General features: G+C 45.7%; 1 protein-coding gene across 1 annotated transcript in view; it reads right to left on the bottom strand.

The window, feature by feature from the left end:
* PCCA (propionyl-CoA carboxylase subunit alpha) overlaps nt 1-19975 on the bottom strand; it is a 2021650-nt gene that overhangs the window by 191569 nt on the left and 1810106 nt on the right. Inside the window, exon 22 of the mRNA XM_069205070.1 lies at nt 4682-4822. Within this exon, the coding sequence (XP_069061171.1) occupies nt 4682-4822 (141 nt within the window). The remainder of the gene's footprint in view (nt 1-4681; nt 4823-19975) is intronic.

The following is a 19975-nucleotide window of genomic DNA, read 5'->3' on the forward strand; positions in this document are numbered from 1 at the left end:
AGGAGCCTTGGCACCAGGACACCCCATAGCGCCAGGCTCACTCCCACACCGCGGGTCATGCCCAGACAAAGCCCAGGCCATGGGCAGACTTGTCTTCGCCAGTCATTGCCTGGAAGAGGCGGGCTAGACCACCACTCTTAGCCCCTCCACAGAGGGAAGCATCACCACTCAGGTGAGTTGATTAACAAATCACTGTTGGGACATTCGGACTCCGTGTCTCAAATATGGGAATAAGAAACCTTGCCTCTGGGAAAGATTCTTCCCTAGCTAACTCTTCCAATCCTCAACCCGGCACCACACTGGATTGTTTTTCAATTTAAGCGGGTGAGTGTGGTGTCCAAAGAGCTAGAACTTGCAGAAAGATGTTTGTCCCTTGATAGGGGAGAAGAGCTCAATCCTGCTGCTCATACTGCATGAGCCTGCCTCACTGTCTCTTTTGAAGAAGCTGATAACTGTGGCTCCAGGGTGGCATGGTTAGTGTATGGAGCTGGAGCTGTTGACCTGCAGGCTGAAGGGGTGGAGGACCTTATCCCAGAGACAGAAGGAGCAACATCTGATCTTCCAGGATTTAACAGAGGGTGTGGATCCGTAGCAAGGAAAATGAGGAGAACTAAAACAGGCCCTGTGTGTCTGGAAAAACAGACAAACTAACTGCTAACTATAATAGTAATCCTGGGAATCCTGACAAAACACATCCCTAGGGGGCTGTGGAATGTCTCACTCACTTGGCATTGAGCAAGGGAACTTTTAATCTGTCTCAGGAAGACATTTAGTCTCTGTTGAATAGCACTGTGATTACAGCCATTGCCCCCTTCATGAAGAAGATTAGGTCCTTGAAAGGGGTTATTGGAGATCTATCATCCAGGTTAGCACTGCAACTTCCTGCGGTGGATTCCATGCAGCCAAGCCGTCCTACTACATTAATCAATGTTGAGAGCCTTAGCTGTGATAATACTTCTGTGCCCCCGCCAGTGGTGGCCCTAAGCCCCAGACATGTGCTAAAGCAGCCAGCAACACTGAGTTGGGCTCTGGGGAAGGGTATACATCGAAAGCGCAAAACCTGTCAGGCAGCCAATAGAAAAAGGAGCCTTTTAGACTTACTAGTGTGTGCAACTCACCTGTCCAGTCCAATCCTGAAAAAAGATACCAGACTCCGAACTCACCACCTGAATGCAGCCCAAATGTGGCGGTTTTGACTGGAACCTCACCGGTTCAAGCCCACAGAGAAGAATCCCATACTGAACTTAAAAACAAAGTCTGCCACTGGCTTGCCCGAAATACTATCTCCTCACCCCGGGAATACAATGACATCCTTTTAGTGAGGAGAATTAAATGGATTGGCCTCTCCCCGAAATCAATCGGGGGAAATTGTATTGTGATTAACTGCAGGCAAGCAGTACTGGCCAACTGTATGATAAAATCTGACACATGGCCACGCAACGGGGACACGGCCGCGGCCCTACATGTAGTGCTGCTGGGATACATCTATCACCCTAGCCTAGCTGGCATATATGGGCTGAAGGTATGGAGCGGTGGACCTTGGCCATGACTAATCTCACAGGAAGCTTCCCCACTCACGATCCATAATAGATTTCTTCCACTTTCAGGGCTCGACTCCAATGACTGACTCACTTATGCCACAGACCAGCTGGAGAGTCTTCGGGCTCAGTGTCTAGGGCTCTACTGAGAGTTCACACAGATATGATCCAGTACAAGGAAGTAAATGCATACCCTTCCCACAAGGGGGTTTGTGCTTAACCTTTAGCCTGCGATGTCCATGATTAGCCTGAGAGGGTTTGGGTGTGCTCAGCTAAGATACAATCAACACTGACAATTATTGATTCACATCAAGCCAACCAAATACAGCCAACTACTGTTGATACTAATGGGCTCTCCAGGGAAGGGTTACAAGCTTCCTCTAAACTAGTAAGGACCTCCTCCCATAACAGTAGAAAGAGAGGTACAAATGTGGCACAGGAGACTGTGGCTTTTATTAAATAAAGAAAAAGACCTACCTGTAAATCATCATTGGGCTCTACAGTTCATTTCTTGGATACAGCAGACCTGAACTAAAAAATAATTAACAAGGATTGGTTGTCCTTCATGTAATTTGCTACTAAGGGACTTGGTTATGTGATCGTAATTGTGTAGTGTTAAATAGATTTCACTCTTTCAGCTCCCAAGTCATTCTGTCAAACACAGGCAGGTGAAAGGGGGGGGGTCTAATAGTTGTGATTTCCACCTCATTAAAGACTCTAAATGTGAAGATAAGTTCCATCCATAACAATCAAGTCCTAAAGTTATCCTCGCCTAGGGTATACAACATCATGTTCATTAACTTTTATTATATCTTTTTTTTCAAACTCAACCGGTGGGAATCATTGAGGACCTGGAACGCATCATTACAAACTAATGGATAGGCGTCCCGCAAATGTTACAATCATCTGGGCATGGAACTTTAATATTGTTAAATGTTTATATAGTGGGTCACGGGTTTGCGGGATTTTAGACGAGTAGGGGGGTGCATTTGGGCCATTTTCAGCATTCTGCATACGGGGAAGCCCTGACAAGTTTATTTCTAGCTAATAACTTGTCTCTTTTAACAAGAGATCATTAATAATCACAGTATGGAAGTTTCAACCTTTGTGGGGAGAGGGAAAGTTAGCACGATTGACAGCATCCTCTTGTCGGAGGATTTAGTCCCATTATTAGAAGGTTTTGAGGTGCTCTCCTCTCCTTTAGTGATCACAATTGCCTTAACGTCAGTCCTGCAATGCCACTACTAGCCTTTCAACAATCCAAGTCTAATTCCCCCCTAATATGCCCTACTAACCACCATACCATAGGTAGCTCCCGCCGCCGTAACCACGGTAGGAGGAGACAGCATGCCAGAGTCAGGAGAAGTATCAAGAGCACTGGCTTCGCCCAAGTCCTGTGCCCAGTCCATAGTAGGGTCTTCCCGGTATTCATAAGGGTTCAGGGACCCCTCCAATTCCTCCCCGTATTCGTACCCATAGGAAAATGGGTCAGAATCCAACCTCGGGCGAATGGGGCCTCCCGAGTCATCGGGAATGAAAATCGGGTCGACGTCGATAGTGGGCACTACCGACGTCAGGAGCGTTGCTAAACGACCCAGCGCCGAGGAAGGTCTCGACTGTGCGACCAGCGTTGGAGCGGATCAGCGCACGGATCCGGAGGCGACCTCGGTGGCCGGGGCCAAAGCCGCCGGCGCGGAGCCCGAAGGCCCCTCAGCCAAGCCCCTTGTCCCCGAAGGTGCCGTATCGGGGTCGGCACACCCAAAGATGAGGCGTATGGCCTCGTAGAACTCCTTGAGTTGGGCGGGGGTTGCTCCAGCTCCGGGAAACCCGGGGAAGCGCGGAGTCGACCCAGACGTAGGCTCCGAGGAAGGAGACCTAGTTCGTGGATGCTCGTCCCGCGTCGTGTCAGCCGAGCGACGGGGTGAAGTCGGAGAGCGATGGGACTTCTTCGACGACTTCTTCTTACCTTGACCCGAAGATTTCAAAGAAGACGAGTGGTGGTGGCTCTGCGACCGATCGAGACCTTCCTCTCGAGCAAGATTGGGATCTATGCAGAGTCGAGTGCCGGGCCGCCATCAGCTTTAGGTACCGCTCCCTCAAAGCCTTCGGATGCATTGCCCGGCACTCGGAGCAGGACTTCGGATCGTGGTCGCGCTCGATGCACCACAGGCAGGCACGATGAGGGTCCGTCACCGACATCATGCGGTGGCAGTCCTCGCACAGCTTGAACCCGGTCTTCGGGGACATCCTCGACACACCAAAGGTCGCACCAAAAAATATCTACAAAACGGTCGAATTCGGACAAAAAATAGCCGAGGGTAGCTCTCTCTCGGATCAGCGCGTGGCGCGGAAAGAAAAGAATTGACGTCACTGCGAGAGGGCGGCGTCTATGTACTACTCCTGACGTCATCACGGCGACCACGACGCCTGCGGAGTCGACCGACGCCACCTACCGACACGCAAGGGTATTGCTCAAAGAAAAAATCTCTGAATCCAGTCTGATGCCTGGGGGAAAATTCTAAGGTAAGGAATCTGCAACTAGAAGTCTCTATCAGATTGTACATTTAACTAACAAACAGTGTTTATACTGAAAACTGGAATGGGTCCAGCCCTCCAGGATCAGACGGGCTAAACGGCAATGAGGCAGCACCGATGGGCTGGTCTGACATGACAGTGTGCAGGACAGTTTTTTGGTACTTTGTGGGCCTGTTTAATGGTCTGCTTCATACTGTTGATTTCTCCGATATTACCACAAAGAAAGCACAAATGCATACATTCTCCCATGCCTTAAAAAACACCTATAGAGCATGTTTACAAGTTTAAAACTACCTCGATATACAAGTGCGACCCATGTTATTTTTAGGTATCTGATTCGCTAAGGGGGTCACTTTTACTTTGGTGCCCAGGACTATTTTTTTGTCCCACCCCGACACTGTAGGTTACCCAGCTGGATAAATTAACATTTAAAAAGGCATAAACAAACGCTGGTGAAAGACAGAGCTTTTATAATTTACATTGCAGGAAACGTACAAGGGTACTTTCAGCTCAATAGTTCAGTTATGTTTATAACTGCATGCAATAGAAGGTATACATACATACATACATAAAATGGCATGCAACAAGCCAGTGAACGTAATTCTTACCACATCGCCCGGCTCCACAGAAACTGCCACTACTGTCCCAGGCATCGGTGACCTAAGAATGCTGCTGGTATCTTCTGCCACCTTTTCTGGCATATATCTGCATAGTTCTGCAGCATAATTTGTCAGTATTTGTAATTTATACTGCAAAATGAAGAACAGAAGCACGGGTTAAAAATACCGACGTTATCAAATAATTAATGATCACTTTCATGTTTGTATATATAAACCCAAAATGATCAACGATAATCATCGTCACGGCCTATCGGCACGAACAGGGTTTTACTATGGATGTGTAAACTAATGAGATCGCTCAGTGCGTCCATGGGCCTGCTGCTGCATGCGTAGGTGCAACTGTCAGGTCACGGCAGGTTTACTCGGCCTTTCATCTTTCCGAAAGTCGAAAAAATGAGTACCTTTAAGGCACGCAATAATGACATATGTTATAAATACCACCAGGAAACCTAAAGACAATGGCAAAAAATACAATATAAAAATAAATTATCATCATTATTATTCATTTTGAATAAATAGGTTGATCTTAATAGCAGTGCCATGTACGAAAGAATAATTCTATTTCCCACAAAAAAATCCATCTTTATGCATATTTTGTATTTAAATCAATATCTGGACCACATGTACTTTATTTTATTACATCCCATTCCAAAGATGACCTGGTCATGTATTTTATCAACAAGGGTAAGCAAAACAGCTGCTGTTTACACAGACAAACCGTGAAATGTAAAGTGTTCACATAAAACATATTAGTTTTTCTACACTGCAATTGGAGAAGCCATTCAGTTTTCCCTTAAGTAGACAGCATATAATTCACATGGCAATGAGGAAAACTGGTAGACTAAAGGATCGTAAAAAATCTACATAGAAGAATGGCACCGACCCCTGCATGTATTCCTTGGGTTTAACGCCAAAGTAACTACTAACTGCAGTCACTAAAGAACACTTAGTCACAAAATGGTACACAGACACTTATGCAAGTTAGGAAATGCAGTGAACAACGCAACTACTGTCAAAAACCCTGGCATTATGTACACCCTGCAACATTCTATTTAGAAACATTTCTTACAAGAAAGCTTGCTCTCAGCGCTTCCAAGTACACGCCATTCTGCGAGACAGCTTAAGACTACTGATTTCGAGCTTGAGTTCTTAGAGGACAATATGGCAATCGCCATGCTTCCTTATGGACATAATTGGTCAGCAAAATACACCAGTTCACTGACCAAGTTTTGTCCATGGGCTGCTTTTCAATATGGCTTACAAGCCAACTGCAGCTCAGAAATTGCAACAATTTATATGCTTACTGATCCTGGACTAGAGTGTATGAGAAGGACACACCAAAGGTTTTGCTACCAGATATGCCAGGGAGCTTATGACAGTGGACCACAGGATTCTCCTTAAAATCGCAACTGATTAATACATTTAATGAGGATAGGACTTCAACTTTCCAACAATGTGTTCTTAACAAACCATCCTGGCATATGGCACACTCCATTTGACTATTTCATGTAATCTGTATCAAGAAGCAGTGAGAGATCTGGTAGGACAGCATGTTGTTTCCTTCCCCCAATACTCATCTTGTAAAACGTTATTTACAATTCTGTTACTGCAAGGATGGCAGGTCATAAAAGCAACTTTGGGTGGCAACCTTAAAATTACAACAATCAGCCTAATGACAATGTTGATGGGATAGTGGAGCATCTACCTGCAAAATCCCATTTGCCTGGTGCTAAAAAAAGCCTTGCACATGGCTCCTAGGATTTTTAGCGGTAAAAATGTGTTTAGCTGTGATAGAGAAGGAGGCTTCCTTAGGACTAATTCTTAACTTTCACGAACTTTAGAACTGAGAGGGAATTTAGAGACTGCTACAGCTGGACATCAAAAACAAGTCTATCTCTCCGAATTTGCAAGCAGGAAAGTTGCTTCTCAAACCTGGCCAGGTTACGGAGTTTGTGTTAGTATATAAGGTGAGATGGGTAGCAATAAAAGCAATCTAAGTTATTATAGTTTCCTCAGCACCTTTCTCCTTTTATTTCAAGTCTTCACGTGACATCAGGAAGCAGCCACACCCGCTTGTCACTTTTAGCTCAGAGGTTTGCACTCGGTCTAGGTTTAGCTCCCAGAGTGTGTGGTACCTCACTTGCCTACTGCCAAGTACAACTATCTCAGCGTCCCATAAAAAGGAAAACTTCCAGGTGTCCTATGTGTCTATGGCAGACACACACTTCTTATGTAGACTTTATTACCCCTGTCAGGGGTATGAAACACCATATAACTTCCACAACACAATAAAATACTACACTCTCGGTCTCACATTTCAAACAGTGGTTCAACTTCACATGGAGCGGTGTGTGTTGGTAAACTGGAAATAACCATTGAATTTGGACTGAATAACGACAACTATGTTTCTAGATGCCTAGAGATGGTTAATTACAATAAAGATGGAATCTCACATCCTTGAAGTCACCTATCCTGAGTTCTGAAAATAACTTTCACTTTTGTTGCAGATCAAAATTAGAGAGTTCTAGCAACATGTCATCTTTCATGGAAAAATGGTCAACCACCATAACTTTATCAAATATCCTTTCAATTTTCAGTTATAGTACCAACATTTGTTTACAGCATGTCAGTTTTATGTATGACCTCGTAACAGCTCAACTTTCCCACTTTGTCCTAACCTAGATTTTGCATTGCTTAGGACAAATGATTGGTACAGAATGGGGGGGGGGGGAATTACCCAGCTCAATGGTTCCATTATAACCACAAAGCCCAACTCAATCCTCCCTAATGTCTCTTTGTATACAAGAATGCATATGAAGTTCATATGCCCATAGGATCTTGTTTCTGGCGCCAGCACAGGAAGGCCGCAGAGGGTGTGCGTAAGAAAACCAGTCATTTTGCAAATGTCCACCCCACACACACTTTTTGCCCCCATTTGGACTACTGGATGCTGGTTTGGAGACACTTGTAGTGCACTGGAACCTGTCGACTGGGTCTCAGTGCCAGTGTTCTCTCCCTAAATTGATTGCTGACTTGGTAATTCTCTGACTGGCAAACGCTGTACCCCCTTATAAGTTTCCAGTAAATGGTACCCAGGGCACAGGTGGCAAAGGGGTCCCCAGGGCTCTAGCCAGAGTGTGTGCCACCCTGAGTGACCCCATGAAAACTACTGAAAGCAGGCCTGCCCTTGCAGACTGCAAGAGCAGTACAAACTGCTGAGTTTGTCTGTGCCCTCACCATCAGAAGCACAGTCCCATGCACTGCCTCACAATAATCAGACACCCTTGACGAAGGCCTCTGCAACCCACGAGGCAGGGTGCATTATATTTAAGGTGCACACAAGCAGACACAAGCTTATATGTCTCTTTAGTGCCTTTTCCATTAAAGTACACTGTAAGTGCAGGCCGGTCCATAGTACAACATGGGACTTAAACCTGGTCAGACCTGGGTTGCTAGCTCTATTATGGTACTGCCTTGATATGTTGAGTCTGGTGTCAAACAATGTGATTTCTCTCCCCCAATACGAATCTCGTGTCAAGGGAAGGCTGGCCTGCACCCAGGTAACACATTGGGGGTTGTGCGCCTGTCTGCCCACTTTCTTTGCTCTCTGGCTGGTTAGAACGTGCTTTTTGCTCCTCCTTGCTGCCCCCAAGACAGGTTTCTGACCTCCTGCCAGGTAGTGTGGACACTTCCAGGAGCCCGGGACAAAGACTGATGCAGGAAGGTAGTCACACCTCCCGCCCCTCCCAGCTGGCCTAAGTGAATGGGCACATCAGAGCGGTGAGCTTCAAAGGCTTCACCGCCCCTGACAGCCATCGGTGCTGCCCCCCCAGAGGAGGAAGCAGCCCTTCCCTTGCCCCAAGGACAGGTAGGAAATTAGATATGTTAGACAGCGCACTGACCACACCTCTAGGGCGAGCAGCTCGGTGTGTGCACTAAATAGTGATTTCTGCCATCTTGGGAGTGGCAGAATAGAGGTTTCTGCATAGCAAAAGGTGAACTATCCAACCAGGTGTGGTCACCTCAGCAGCAGATTAGCTGAAGGAACTATCTGCACATTGGACACTGGTCTTCACACCCTGAACTCTGTTAAATCCAGGATTTAAGGGACACCCCTGACACCAGAACCCCAGATTTGAGTCCTGCATCACTGACAACCGGACTTTGCCCACTGCTCAAAGCAAAAGATGGATACTCTGTCCCTGAGGCAACAGACTGGGAATTGCGTGAGCAACTCTTGTCCTTGGCTGAATCTCGACAGTCCCGACCAAAGGGGCCCATGTGAAAGCCAAAAGCACCCTCAGTCTCCCTTAGACTAGTGGCATTAGTCCCCTGCAAACTGCAGGTAAAAACGCTCATAGGGTCCGAAGATTCACTGGTCAGCTGGCCTGCCGTGAGATCGACCAAAGCAAGGTGGTTTCCCCGGAAACCGTGAAGTTCCCAAAGCTTTTCTGCAGCTTTACCGCTGCCAAGGCTTATTGCCAGTCCTGTAACTGACCCCCACACTTGATACTGCAAGTGCAAGGCATATCGTGCAGCCTGCATCCTACATCTGCAACCAGGTCCCTTCTGAGATTTTGCTTCCCTTTGTCAGCACCTTTGTGTAAGCAGTAAAATTAGTACCACCACGAGTCCTGGTCAGCACCATATACAGCCAGGACAACTCTGCACCTGGACCCCAAAGGCCAGGTAAAAATGAACTGACTGTTGTGATCTGGTCCTAGGGACTGCACAACCTTAATCATGCAAGGGTTCCAAGTAACTCGCCATTTAACTGCTGTTTTGCAACCAGGGGTATTTCTCCATAGACTTCAATGCAACTTTAAATGGCATTTTTGCTTTGATTTAATTTTGCTTCTAAAAGTCAGAACTCTGGTTATACTTATGCAGTTCTGTTTGCTGGCGTTGTGGTCGCCGTGATGCCAACGCAGTTGTACATAGGCACCCGCTCGGCTAAGTCATTTTCCTTTTCACGACTTTCTACGCCAGAGCGCAGAGCCATGAAGAACACTGAAAATGGTGCCGTAGAGCCAAGGCCCTGAAAGGGAAATCCCTGTCCCTAGAAATCAGTTCGCAAGCGGGGAGGATGGGTGGGTCGGTAAGGAATATGCAACTAGAATATGTCTCTACCAGATAAATCGTTACCGAAGGCAAGTAATTTGTTCATCTGATAGACACTTTTAGTTGCAGATTCCTTCCCTTAGAATAGATACCCGAGCAATACCATCCCCAGAGGTGGGCTGCGAACCAAGATAATACTAAAAAGTCCTGTAGGAGTAAACGACCAAAGCAGCCGTCTGTCCATGCAATAATGTCTTGTGAACGTGTGCAGGGATGCCCACATTGCTGCCTGGCAGAGGTGCAGGACAGCAACCCCGCATTCTACAGTTGTGGTAGCAGCAATTGCTCTGGTGGAGTGAGCACGCAATTTCTCAGGGGGTTGCTCTTTGCCAAAATGTAGCACATTTCAATGCATAGCAGAACCTATCATGAGATGGTCCGCTTCTGCACTGCCTTCCCTTTCTTCGCACCCATATATCCAACAAAGAGTTGATCATCCACCTGGAAATCTTTAGTACGATTGAGGTAAAATGCCAAAGCTCTTTTTGGATCCAGGCGATGGAGTCTCTCCTCTCCAGGAAAAGGATGTGGGGGTGCATAAAAAGTAGTCAAAGTGATGGACTGACCTACGTGAAAAGGTGTAACAACCTTAGGAAGGAAGGAGGCCCTTGTACGAAGCACCACTTTGTCAGGGTGGACAGACAAAATAGGGGGCTTGGAAGTCAGAGCTTGAAGCTCACTCACTCTGTGAGACGAGGTGATGGCAATCAGAAAAGCAGTCTTGATTGTGAGCAGCCGCAAGAGACAATTGTTCAGCGGCTCAAAAGGGGCACACACAAGGTAAGTCAGGAGCAGGTTCAGTCCACTGGGGCATGATGAACGGTGTCATAGAAAACAAATGGGTGAGTCCCTTAAGGAGCCTTTCAACAGGGGAAGACTTGAATAAGGAAGGTTGTTCTGGCAATCTAAGAAAGAGTGAGATAGCCAACAAATAACTTTTAAGGTTGCCCAAAGCAGAACCCTTCTGGGCCAAAGAAAGGATAAACAAGAGGTGCAGAAAGGAGATCAACTGACTTGGTACACCCTGCAACAAATGTTTGCCGACAGGCATATACTGTTTTGGTGGAGGGACGCCTAGCTGCCAAAACAACATCACAGACTTTGGGCAGAAGGTCGAAAGCTGTCAAATGCCGCTGCTCACTCTCCACGCTTGAAGGTGAAGATTTGACAGGTTTGGGTGGAGAACAGTCCCATGCTGCTGTGACAAAAGATCCTCCTGAAGGGGCAGTCTGATCGAAGGATCTGTAGCCATGCTCAGTAGCTCTGGAAACCATACACTTCATGTCCAGTCTGGAGCAACAAGGATTACTTGGGCCTGTTCACTCTTCATCTTCTTCTGAACTCTGGACAGAAGGGGTAATGGCAGTAAGGCATCAGGGAGGCCTGAGCTCCACTCGAAACTAAAAGCATCACCGAGTGAGTGTTGCCTTGGAAATGCCAACATGCAGAACAGCTGACATTGCGCAATCTCTGTGGAAGCGAATAGATCTAACCAAGGCTCTCCCCCCACTGTAGAAATTGGTCTGGCGCCACCTCCGGATAGAGACGCCATTCGTGATTGAATGTGCATCGATGGCTGAGTTTGTCTGCTCTGGCGTTCAGAGAGCCCTCCCGCTGTTGAACCACCAGGGTTATGTCGTGATGTGCCAGCCATGTCCAGAGGCGAAGAGCCTCTTGACAAAGGGTCCACAACCCCACTCCTCCTTGCTTGTCACGGTACCACATGGCGGTAGTACTGTCCGTGAACACCTGCACTATTTTCCCTTTCAGAGACGGGAGGAATGCTTTCAATGCAAGTCTGATCACCTGGAGCTCCATATGATTGATGTGGAGTCCGAACTCCACTAGAAACGAGAGACCTCTGATCTCCACCTCTCCCATGTAGCCGCCCCATCCCAAGAGTGATGCATCTGTCACTACTGTAATATCTGGATTGAGAAGGGAGAGGGATCTGCTATTAACTCAATCTTGATTCGAAAGATACCACTGCAGGTCTTCACAGTTCCCTCCGAGATCTGGACCATGTCTGAGAGATTCCATCTCAATCACAGCCTGAATATCATGGACTCGCTTTTCGGGAGGATAGGCCTGAAACAGCACTGTGTCAAGAACAGCTCAGATGAAAGGGAGCATCTGAGAAGGAATCGGGTGTGACTTCGGCATGTTTATAGTGAACCCCAGCGAGTGCAGAAGATTCGCTGAAGTCTGAAGGTGGGAGACAACTTTCTGGGGCGTGTCCCCCTTCAACAGCTAGTCGTCGAGCTAGGGTACGACTGAAACCCCTACCCTGAGCTGCAACCACCGCCATCACTTTCGTGAACACCCAGGGGGAGTTGGTAAGGCCGAAGGGGAGCACGTGTATTGAAAGTGCTCGTGACTTACCACGAATCGCAAGTAGCGCCTGTGGGCAGGCAGGATGGGTACATGGAAGTAAGTGTCCTGCAAGTCCAACCCTACCATCCACTCCTGGGTCCAAGGCAGACAGGACCTGAACTAAGGTGGGCATTTTGAACTTCTCCTTATTGAGGAAGTGATTGAGGGCCTGAAGATCTAGGATAGGAGGTAGACCCTTGTCCTTCTTAGGTGCCAGAAAGTAGCTGGAATAGCAACCACAACCTACTTCTGGAGCAGGAACCCTCTCTATGGCTCCCTTGGCCAAAAGAGCTACGACTTCCTTGCAGAGCAGTGCCAGTCCTCCAGTAAGTGGGTGTAAGATGGAGGTGTGGCCGGGGGGCAATCTCAAAGGGGAGGGAGTAGCACCCTTCATACTATTTGCAAAATCAACCTGTCCTTCGTGATGGATTCCCAATTGGGCAGGTGATAGCGAATTCTGCCTCCAACTGGTTCGAGATGGGGGAATGGAATAGGAGGGTTTGGAGACTGCAGCAGGGGCAGGAGTGGACATGGCAGACCTCTGGTTCCCTGTCCCACGAGCCCGTGGAATTCCACATCCCTGGCTGCGCAGTGGCTGAGTTGCAAGCCGGTAGGGAAAGGACGAGACAGGGAGCCCCTTCGGTGACCACGACAGGGGTGAATGGCGGACTGTGTTAGACGAGGGGCAGTCACGAGGCCATGGGACAAGCCGTAGCCCAGGACTCCTTGAACCTCTTGAGCAACAAGTCCCTCTTGTCTCAGAAGAGATGGGTGCCATCGAAGGACATGTCCATAAGGGTCTGTTGGACAACCACCGAAAAAGCAGACGTCCTCAAACAGGCGTGGCACCTCAAGGCCACTGCCGATGCAACCAATCTGCCTAGTGAGTCAATCGTGTCCAGCCCACAAAGAATTGTGAACTTGGGTGCGTCCCTCCCATCAGCAACAGCTTGGGAGATGATGGCCAAGGCCTACTCTGGGATCTGCGCAAGACCCGTGCAACCATATCCCATAATGAATAGGTGTAGTAGCCCAAAAGCTATGTACTGTTAACAGACTGCAATGCCAGAATGGAGGAAGAGAACATCTTCCAAAGTTGGCCCAGTCTCTTTGATTCCTCATCCGGGGGAGCGGATGGGAATGCACCAGAGGAAGAAGAAGCCTGGATGACAAGGCTCTCTGGCGTAGGGTGTTGGGACAGGAATTCAGGGCCGTTCGAGACTGGATGATGTCAGCGAGCGATTGTCCAATTCACCGGGGCCCCTGTGCTGGGTCTGGGCCAAGTACCCAGAAGGACATTGGTGAGGGTTTCATTAAATGGGAGGAGATTCTCTGAAGTGAAAGCCCCAGGCTGGAGCACCTGTCAGGAGGTTAGCCCTGACTGCTACAGAGGGAAGCTCAAGGCCAATGACCTCAGCCAACCTACTGACCACCATCGAGTAAGAGGCTTCCTCCAACGCAGCCACAGAAGGAGGTGAAAGCATGCCAACGTCTGGAGAAGTATCCAAACCACTAACCTCGCCCAATTCCAGGCCCAGTCCAAGTCACATCCAACTGGCAAAAAAGAAAAGGGTCTAACGACCCCTCCAATCCCTCCTCATATTCGTACCCATTGGAAAAAGGGTCCAATTCCGACCTGGGGTGAGTAGACCCCATCGAAGTCAGAAGCAGCATCAGCTGGCGCCGCAACTGCTTGTTGGGGATGAGGATTGGGTTAATGTCGACTGCGGGCCCAATGGCGCTGTGAGTGTTGACGTCTTAGCCGGCACTGGGGAAGGTCGCAATGGTACAACAAGCATCTGCACTAATCCAATAACGGATCTGGAGGGGCCATCAGCGGCCGAGGCCGAAGCTACCGGCGCAGAACCCGAAGAACCCCCCATCTGAGTCCCCAGGCCGCTGCAGAGGGGTCGGTCTGCCCAAAGATGAGGCGCATGGCCTCATAGAACTCCTTGGGTTGGGCAGGGGTCGCTCCAGCTCCTGGAAACTCGGGGTGGCGCAGAGCAGACCCAGAAGTAAGCTCTGCAGATGGAGGCCTTGAGCGTCGAAGCTCGTACCCGGTCTCATCGGCCACGCGACGGGGTAAAGTCAAAGAAGCTTGGCCTTCTTCTGCTTCTTCTTACCCCAATGACACGAAGATTTGGAGGCGCAGGAGTGGTGATGACTCCGTGAGTGGTCTCGAGACCTTACTCTCGAGCGAGACTGGGAGGGTAGGCGGAGTCGACCCCCTGGCCGCCATGAGCTTCAAGAACCACTCCCTTAAAGCCTTCAGGTGCATGGCCCAGCACTCGGAGTACAACTTCAGGTCGTGGTCACGCTACAGACACCATAAACAGACGAGGTGCTAGTCTGCCACCGACATCATGCGGTGACATGCGTTGCATGGTTTGAAGCCGGTCTTCGGAGACATCCCTCAACGCGCCAAAAAGTCACAAAAACACAACAAAAAGGTCAAATTTAGTCAAAAAATTACTAGGGTAGCTCTCTCCGGATCTGCAGTGGCGCAGAAAGTAAAGAACTGATGTCACCACGCCAAGGTGGCGCCTATGTACATCATCACTGCGACCACAACGCCAACGATGGACGCGGAGTTGACTGACGCCATCTGATGGCGTGCAAGGGTACTGCTTGAAGAAAAATATCCGGATCCAGTCTGATGCCTGGGGGAAATTATAAGGTAAAGAATCTGCAACTAGAAGTCTCTATCAGATATGCTTTTTTTTTCTTTCATTTATTTGAAGAGCTGCCAAGATAACTACAACTCCCAGCATGCTTAGTTAGTGCAACTACAAAATGCTGTCAAAGAGAAAAAAAAACATTTACATAAAGGTAATCCTATAAAGGTCTTGACTGGGAGCAACAAGTCCTCTTTTCTTGCTGTTCGCAGTCAAGGTAAGGATGGACACACATCTTTCTTAGTCATTTATTCATTGTGTTTTGAAAAATATTATATTTAATGAGTGTTATTGTTATATAATGCTTTTGGTAATGTTCAGAGGTTTCACCTGTGGTTCAATATAGTTTGTTCACCCAACATTCTTTTTCCCCGTTATTTAGAGTGACCCTGAGGAGAATCCCTCACACCAACATCGAGCACACTTTCCTTCGAAACTGTTCTGGGCCTGCCCTTAACTGCGCACAGCCTCGCAGCTCTCTCCCTCTGCCTGCCAACTAGGACTGTGACAGTCCTTTTCCTTTTTCCTGGCTTCATCTGGCGAGGACCTGCCTCCATTATTGTTCATTCCCCCTCCCACCCCACCCCCCCCACCCAATACCATATTGGTGAGCTCCCATGGGCCTAGGCTGCAAGAAATAACTTTTTTGTCTAGCAAACGATTAACTGCAACTGAATTCCAATATATTTAATTCTTTCAATTTAATTGTGGGTTTAAATTTAAAAACATATTGATACTAAACTATTTTTAACATACATACATGTTTGAATTCCTAAATATATATATATATATATATATATATATATATATATATATATATATATTTATACACATATACATACATACTTTTTTATTTTAAAATGTAGTTATTCTGAGGACGATGATGCACAAATAAATATTCAAAGACAGTTTAAATGCTTTTAACAAAGATTCAGTACAACAAGCTGTATCAGACTCTGTCTAATATTTCTAAAACATTTGGATTCCATTAAACAATTATTGCCCAATGACACTAAAGAGATTAATCTGATTCATTTATCAAAGAACTTAGCAAGTATGTGGTCACTTTTGCATCAAAAGATGAAGCAGAGTCTTCTTTGAAAATGATTTTTCTCAATCAGTTTTGGCATGGCCAGCAAAGGGAGGTGCAGCTTTGTCAGATGCTGTACCTCAAGAGGTACATTTTATCAGACCAGAGGATCCTTTGGACGGTAACAAGACTATAAACCACAGTTTTTTCCCCAGAGGAAGAGAGGCTTCAGACAATGTGGTTACACAACTCAGTTAAGTGCCCTATTTTCTGGCCAGTCGTTGGTAGGAGGACATACAAGCTAGTTTCTACCTGCTTGAAGAATGATAACTTCAGATACGTGGGCTCTACAAACAGTAAAGGGTTACTGTATAGAGCTTTATGCCACACCAGTCCAAGAAATGATACCAAAACTCCTTTCTTTCTTGAAAGAACAAGAAGTTCTATTATCTCAAGAAATCCAATCTCTTCTTCACAGACTATAAAAATTTCATTTCTCATCCTCCAGGTGTTGTAAGCACTATATTCTTGGTTCAGAAGAAATAGAAAAAATGTCATCCAGTAATAAATCTTAGGTCATTCTGCAATTATGTAGTGTATCATCATTTCAAAATGAAGACAATTATCCATCTCATAGATTCTTTGTTGGAAAAAGACTGGGTGGTGCGTCCAGATATTCAGGATGCATATCTTTCAATTTAGATTCACCACTCCTTCAGGAAGTTTCTTCATTTTCTAGAAAGGCATATTTTATCAGTTCAAAAGCCTATCCTTCGGACCGTCTTCAGCTCCTTGGTGTTTCACCAAGGTTTTGAAACCAGTCATAACTCACATGAGAGCACACGGTGTCAGATTTCTAGCTTATCTAGATGACTTCCTTTTATTGCATCATGACAAGTCTGTATTAATGACATCTAACAAATGTAATATCTCTTCTTCAAAGCTTAGGTTTTCTCATCAACGAGGACAAGTCACCATTAAATCCATCTTGAGAGATGGAGTTTCTAGGTTTCGTAACAGATTCAGACAATTCAGTTCTCCAACTTCCAAAGGAGAAGGTTTCTCATATCAAAAGAAATAAGTCAAGTCTTGAACCAATCCAATCTAACTCTCAGACATTTAGCTCAGATAATAGGTCTTCTGGTTTCCTCAATTCAAGCCATTTTCCAGGACCTCTACATTATCAAGCACTAAAAGGGCTGAAGATTCAACATCTTCAAAAAGGTCTCAGTTATGGAGATATTATTCCTCTAGATCAAGACTCTTGTTCGGAACTCCAATGATGGCGCTAATCATCTAGAGGCATGCAACGGAAAAACAATGTTCTCTACAGCACCAGATCTTTCTCTTAGAATCTGACACAAGTCGGTCTGGGTGGGGCATAAGGTGTAGTCAGCTCTCGACTACCTATGCAATTCTGTTAGTTTTGCTGTCTAAATTAAGACAAAAATAAGCACTAATATTACAAACTGGTTTCGGATTTCTTTCGAGTTGTGTCAGTTACTTATAGTTCATGTTGGTGCTCTGAAATGCTTAGCACATGTTTTTCTAAGTGAAGTCTGACTGCTCTTTGCCACTCTAATGGGACAGAGATAAAGAAAATGGCATAATAGGAGACTCTGTGTCTTTAATAAAATCAAGACTTTCTTTCAATAAAGCTAAGAAACTCTACATTTACTAGTGTGATTTCAAGGGCCATTTTAGGGGTATTGTGAGAGTTTTACACGGTGAGGAAAAAACCCCACATAATACTTAATTTTCTTACAGTGTGAGTTAAGAGTTTCACAAAGAGAAAGTATAAAGACACTGACTACCATTCAACTCTAATGCCCTTTGAACACATCCCCTTCTCTTTTCAAAATGGCTTCCAAGCCCATGTATGGCTGTGCAACAGTTCAACTGTGTAAACATTCTAAATTACTGGCATAATAAATTGAACTTGTGCTTTTCAAAAGTTTTGTTTTAAGAAAACAGTGTGTTCGCTTGAATTATTTCTTCACACATATCACTATTCACTACTAGCATGACTGTGTTGATGTACTAGAAGACTGAGACCACTAAATCCCTACACACTGTAGTCTTCTTACACTCTAGATAAGCAAGGATCCAGGTGTACAGTTAATTGTAAACAATATAAGTAATGGTACCTAGAGATGCAAACAGGAGACCTCCCCGTCCAAGATACCACTCCAAACGTGCATTCTGACTAGTCCAGCTAGGGACCAAAAAAGGCTGCACCCACTCCAATCCAATCCCATTTCCTCATCGGAACACAGTACTATTTTTCTTTTGAAATTGTGATCGGGGAGGGGCAGGAAGCTATAAAACAATTTCATGACTTTTCCATACATAAAGTCAAGCTATGGATTAAATAAAAATGTAAGGCAGGATACCACAAAATGTGGGAAATGTATTTTATTAAAAAAAATCCAAATGTAATGAGTTCTAGACTCAATATTTTACACAAGAACGGTGGTTCAATTGAGTATTTGGCTTTTCAAAGTAATTTACAGGCACATTGTACACTAGACTGGTATTAAGCTAGCACAATGACATGCAACTGTCAAAAAGGACATGTAAAATGAACACTTTTAAAGTCTCTGTTGTCGCCTAGGAGGCTTTTCAAGAAAAATCTTCACTCTTGAGGAGTACACACAAAATATTTTCCAAGTCTTCTTAGTCGCACAAAACACAGTATTCTGGAAAATGTGTCAGTAAATATCTTACATGCGCTCAAATAAATGTAGACAAGGTTGAAAAAAATAAATATATATATTTCTGTGCAACAAGGGGCTGGGTTGTAAATTTAATCCCATAACCAGCAGTTTGCAGTATATTTAATAACGTTAAGTTGGTCAGTTAAAGCAATGATTTTTATCATGGCACACCTTTGAGCAAGCCCTGACAAAAAATGTGCTATGTGCATATAAAAGAGAGATTCACAAATCATATTAGGCCGAGCTCTGCATGTAGAATTAGGATTACTAGTGGCAAAGGCTAAACCGGGGCACTGCTTGAAGCAACCCAATAACTAACTTTGGGGACAGTCACAACGACCAGGTCCGGAACTAGACGCTAATACACCGACAACGCAAGCTGACAGTTTCCATCAAAAGTAGCTTAAAATGATCATTAATTTATTGCATAATAGAAATGGAATTGGGTGTATATCGCATACGTGCCGCATTCACTTTTTGGGCAATACAAAAAAGATCAGAAACTAGGTTACCTCGATATTTTTGCCCGCGTGAGTAGCTTCGTAATGACGTTCATTGGTAACCAAAAGCTGAAAATATTATGCAGCATTTATTATTTAGAATTGGGTTAAAATACGACCTTGCGGGTACTATACTACAACGTAGCCCTAATTTCAATAGAAGGTAAAATTGTAAGTGTGTGCCACGTGGAGCAAAAGCTTTTACATCAAAATCGGCCAGTGGGTCCGCGGTTCTGTTCTTCTGAAAACCCAACCTAAGGTTAAAAAAAGTCTATTTTTGTGACAGCAACAGAGCATCCACTAGATGGCAGTAGACCCCCGTCTCGCACTTAACGGCCTGCCTCACCCCTCTCCCCACGTCAATCCAGAAAGAAGGACAGCGCTGCACTTCATCAATAATTTAGACACCGGTTTCAGTAATAAGCGTTCATGACTGAACGGCATTTAAAATTCATATCTGTCATTTGATGAAGCGCATTTCAACCTAGCACGTCCGAACATGACAGGCAATGTTATTGTGTGTTTTTTTCCAACTGCGACACTACGAAGTAGGGAAACTATGTCAAAGCCACGGACGTGGGCACATAAACCAAGCGCGGCCAACTCTTGGGCTCTATCTTTGAGACCACAACTCACACTTCAAAGCGCGGGGCTTCAGTCTCGTTTGACTATTTTTTCCCTTCTTGTCAACTCTGCACCCACGTGGAGTGAAAATATTTGAATAATATGGTAAGTAGGCGCAACGCTGTAGATCATTACATTTGAATTAAAAGTATAAAAAAATAAGATCATGACGCTGGAAGAAAATAAACAAACACGTTACCCGACAGGAAAGTACGCACAAAAATACAGTGTCGGTTTCAGTA

This window comes from Pleurodeles waltl, chromosome 8 (assembly GCF_031143425.1).
Source record: "Pleurodeles waltl isolate 20211129_DDA chromosome 8, aPleWal1.hap1.20221129, whole genome shotgun sequence".
NCBI classification, from domain to species: domain Eukaryota; kingdom Metazoa; phylum Chordata; class Amphibia; order Caudata; family Salamandridae; genus Pleurodeles; species Pleurodeles waltl.